Source organism: Tupaia chinensis, unplaced genomic scaffold (assembly GCF_000334495.1).
Source record: "Tupaia chinensis unplaced genomic scaffold, TupChi_1.0 Scaffold000131_1, whole genome shotgun sequence".
Classification (NCBI taxonomy): Eukaryota; Metazoa; Chordata; class Mammalia; order Scandentia; family Tupaiidae; genus Tupaia; species Tupaia belangeri.
Window position 1 is genome coordinate 1,005,267 of NW_006159600.1, and position 4,036 is coordinate 1,009,302.

The 4,036-nt window shown below is 60.1% G+C and overlaps 1 protein-coding gene across 1 annotated transcript in view; it reads left to right on the plus strand.

Annotated features, from left to right (window-relative positions):
• Positions 1-820, plus strand: part of PRPF31 (pre-mRNA processing factor 31) — a gene marked incomplete in the record, with an annotated part of 20,300 nt that extends 19,480 nt beyond the window's left edge. Inside the window, 2 exon segments of the mRNA XM_027770392.1 lie at positions 93-191; positions 425-820. Of these exon segments, the coding sequence (XP_027626193.1) occupies positions 93-191; positions 425-550 (225 nt within the window).
• Positions 821-4,036: the final 3,216 nt, after the last annotated feature.

Here is a 4,036-nt window from a genome sequence, read left to right on the forward strand (position 1 = left end):
GGAGGCCGGGGGCACGAGCCGGGCGCAGCGGGGCTGGAGGCCGAGGGCGCGAGCTGGGCGCAGCTCAGCCCGGCCTCCCTGTCCTCCCGCAGCGCACGCTGCAGAAGCAGAGCGTGGTGTATGGCGGGAAGTCCACCATCCGTGACCGCACCTCGGGGACTGCCTCCAGCGTGGCCTTCACTCCACTCCAGGTACTGCCCGGACCCAGCCCCCGCAGAGGAGGCCTAGTGCCGGGTGGCCCTGCTCCTGCCCTGCGTGACCCTGCAAAGCTACTTCCCCTGTTTGCATCCAGGGACTGGCAAGGACCATGGGGAAGGGCCTGTGGGGCCAGCGGGTCACAGTTCTCTGGCTGGGTGGGGCGGGGGCGTCTTGGAGGCCCTGTGCCTCCCCACCTAATCCAGCACCCTGCCGCCTCACCCGCCAGGGCCTGGAGATCGTGAACCCGCAGGCAGCCGAGAAGAAGGTGGCGGAGGCCAACCAGAAGTACTTCTCCAGCATGGCCGAGTTCCTCAAGGTCAAGGGCGAGAAGAGCGGCATCCTGTCCACCTGAGGGGCCGCAGGTCCAGGGGCCTCTGAGGCACGTGGAGTCCAGCCCTCCTTCCGCAGGGGCCTGGGTCCAGGCTGGGGCGCCTGCCCCGCCATTGCTCTGTCCCCGGCCCATCCAGGGAGCCTGGATCTGGCCCGGCCAGCCTCCCTGGGGCTGCGGTCACCGCCCCGTTCGGGCTGAGCGGGGCTTCATCACAGCTCGGCTTGCCATGTTAGCTGTGAAGGGAGGTGCTTTTCGTGGAGAGAGTACAATTAAAAGCTTGTTATTAACATCCGTCTTTGGGGAGTGACCATTTGTAAACACTCAGGGCAAATCGAGGCGTGGGCCTCCTGTGCAGGGGTACCTGGGCCGCCCTGGGCCTGTCACCTCCTCGTGGGCTCCCAGGAGGAGGAAAGCCTCCTCTACGTCGAGGCCCTTGGTGTCCTTCCAGCACCTGAGCCGTGAGGACACCGGGACCCGGTGTAGCCGCTGTGGGCCGGAGCCCTGCCTGGATTGGGCATGATCGGTATGCAGGGAGGGCCCGGCGCTTGGGAGGGGTTAGGTTCCAACCGTGTGGCTGAGGTGTGCCATGGCCCTGCTGGGCGCAGCGTGCAGCTCCTGCCAGTAGCACAGGTGCTAGAAAAGTCCCTTCAGAGGAGAGACAGGAGGGCATGTGCCCCTCTGCCTCGGGAGCCGGGCCTCAGGCTGAGGGGGAGTGGGCTGGCAGGCAGGGAAGCGGCTCCCCGGGTGAGTGAGCAGTGTGGGCAGTCTAGGTGGAGACTGCCTCCCTGCCAGGGTCAAGCGGGAGCCTCCTGGGGCTCTGCAGAGGAACCGAGGAGGATCCCTGGCCACCTGATCCGGGACCAGAGCCAGCCCAGGGCTCGGCCATGGCCGCCCCGCCCCCAGCTCATGCTCTCTCCCTGGGGCTCTGACTCCTTGGGTCCTATCTGAGATCTCGTTCTGTCCCTCTGTGTGACTCTGGATCCCAGTCCCTCCTGCTTCCAGGGCTCTGCCTCAGAATCCCCTTCCTTGGACCACAGCCCTCTGTACCTGGGAGCCCCTCCATGACTGGCTAGCGCAGGCTGCATGACTCATCTGCTGCTTCCCCAGCTTCGCCCCGAGCCTTTGGGTCGGCCCTGCTGCGGCAGCCTCTGCCTTCCTCTGTGGGTCTGCATGTGAGGGCCCTTGTCCTCAGCAGTCTTTTGCTGACTGCATCTGCAGGGGTGGGTGGGGCTTGTGGAGGTGTCTGAGTCACAACAGCCTTGAGCACTGGAAACAGAGGGCCTCAACTTTACTATGCCCCACCCTACCTCGAGGGCTCCTTACCGAGACTGCTGGTGGCCAGTCTGTGCTCGTGGTTGAGGTAGCTGGATCCCACGTGTCCAGCAGAGTGGTTCAAATCCCAGACCCAGTGGCTTGAAAAACATGCTAGGCATGTGTGTGTGCGTGCCCCAAATCCCAAGAGGAGAATGGAGGAAAGGCTTCTGTGGCGTGGCCACCCTCCAGAAGTGCCTTCTCTTTCACAAGTGCCATATAGCAAACCAAAAGCAAACACGTGACTGCTGGACCCAGAGTTCCTGACATAGTGGGCCTGGGGTGGGGCTAAAAGCCCTTATATAATTGGGGGACCAGCAGTTGGCGTAATGGCTATGTCACTGGACTCCCATGTAGTGGACCACAGTTCGAGTCCCGGACCCGGTGGCTTAAACTCAGGCTGGGCGCATGTGCATGCATGCCCAAGATCCCGAGAGGAGAATGGAGAAGGGATTGTGGCGTGGCCATCCCCCCGGGGGGGGATTTCTCGCTTTCTGTCTCTCTGTCTCTGGTGAGCGCACATGTCCTATAGCAAAAACCTCTCCAAAACAAAAACCCTTAAATAATCGAGTCTCTAGGAGACCCTTGCCGAGTGGCTCTTATATTAGCTGTGTGCTGGGACCATCTCAGGCGTTGCACACAGCACCGATGTCTGGCTCCTACGTGGGAAGAATGATTCAGTGAAAGCCAGAATAACTGAATTTTCTAAAAAATAAGCTTCCCAGGTGAGTTTTTTTTTTTTTAAGAATTCATTTATTCATTCATTTATTTAAATTTGACCAGAGAGACACACACACAGAGGAGGGAAAGTGAGAAAGCAAGCCACCGGGTCCAGGACTCGAACCGTAGACGGCCATGTGGGAGTGGAGTGTCCAGCGCCTTAACCACCACGCCACCTGCTGGCCGCCCCCTCCCCCGTGAGTCTTACATGCTGCCAAGTTTGAAGTATTGCTCTGGATCGTCGCTGCTCAAAGTATGGCCTGTGGAGTACCAGCATCCCCTGGGAGCTTGTTATTTTTAAGAATCACTTATTTTTATTTATTATTTTTTAAATTTAACCTGAGAGAAAAGACAAGCCTTCAGGTCTGGGAATTGAACTGTGATAGACCATGAGGGAGTCCAGCTTCTTAACGACCACACCACCTGCCAGCTACAAAGTTTGTTAGAAAAACAGGGTCTGGGACCCCTGAATCAGAATCTGCCAGGGACCAGAGGGCCATCTATGGCTCCTTCCTTCCTTCCTTCCTCCTTTCATTCAGGTATGGAGGTGTGCCGAACACAGACACTTGCAGAAGGACAACGCAGCTGAGAAACCGGGACAAGCCTGCCCGGCCCAGGCGCCAGGGAAGAGGGATGCGCTCAGCCCTACACCTGCCGGCTACACCCTCTTTCGCACGCTTTATGAACAGGTCCCGCCTATTCGCTACGCTATTGGTCAAACTGCGACGAGTGAAAACAGTCACGGCTCAGCTCCTCCCCCTCGGTCCTGAGGCTGTTTTGATTGGCAGATGACCGGCTCGGCCCCGGCTTTGAAGGCATCTGTCTGTCTCTCATTAGGTACGCGGCCTGGAACGCCCACTCCCCATGCCTTCCTCCGCTTTCCCCACCCATTTCCACTACCAACCAATATCTTCGGGGAAGAAAAATCCCACCGCAACCAATTAAAAACGTCTCTAAACTTGACGGACGACTTCCAGCCCCTGATCAGCCTAGCTCCTCCTCCCGACCAATTGATTTAGAAGAGGGGGGCGGATACATCCAATCAGCACGACACAGGCTCCTCGATTGACTCATGGGTCCTCGCGCTGGCGTGTTGTGCCCGGAGGCGGGAGGAGGCGGCGGAGCGGGTGGAAAACTTGAGCCAATCGTAGCGGGCTGCGCGGCAGGCCAATCGAACGCAGCGCCTTGGAAAGATCGCCCAATCCGTGAGAGGGGGCCGGGCACATCCCTGCAAAGAGCCAATAAGGCTCACCCGATGGTTGAGAGCGACATGCAGCAGGAGCAATGAAAGGTCTATACTCGGGGCTCGGGGGCGGGCCGGCGCCAGAGACGAGAAGAGAGGAGGAGAGGCCCCCCCCACCGCCGCCATCTTGGACCGGGCCCGGTCAGCTTCCGCGGAGCCATCGGCAGACGCCGCGGCCTCCCTTGGGCCCCCACCCCGGTCGTCAGAACAACCCCGGGCCCACTCCCCCCCAC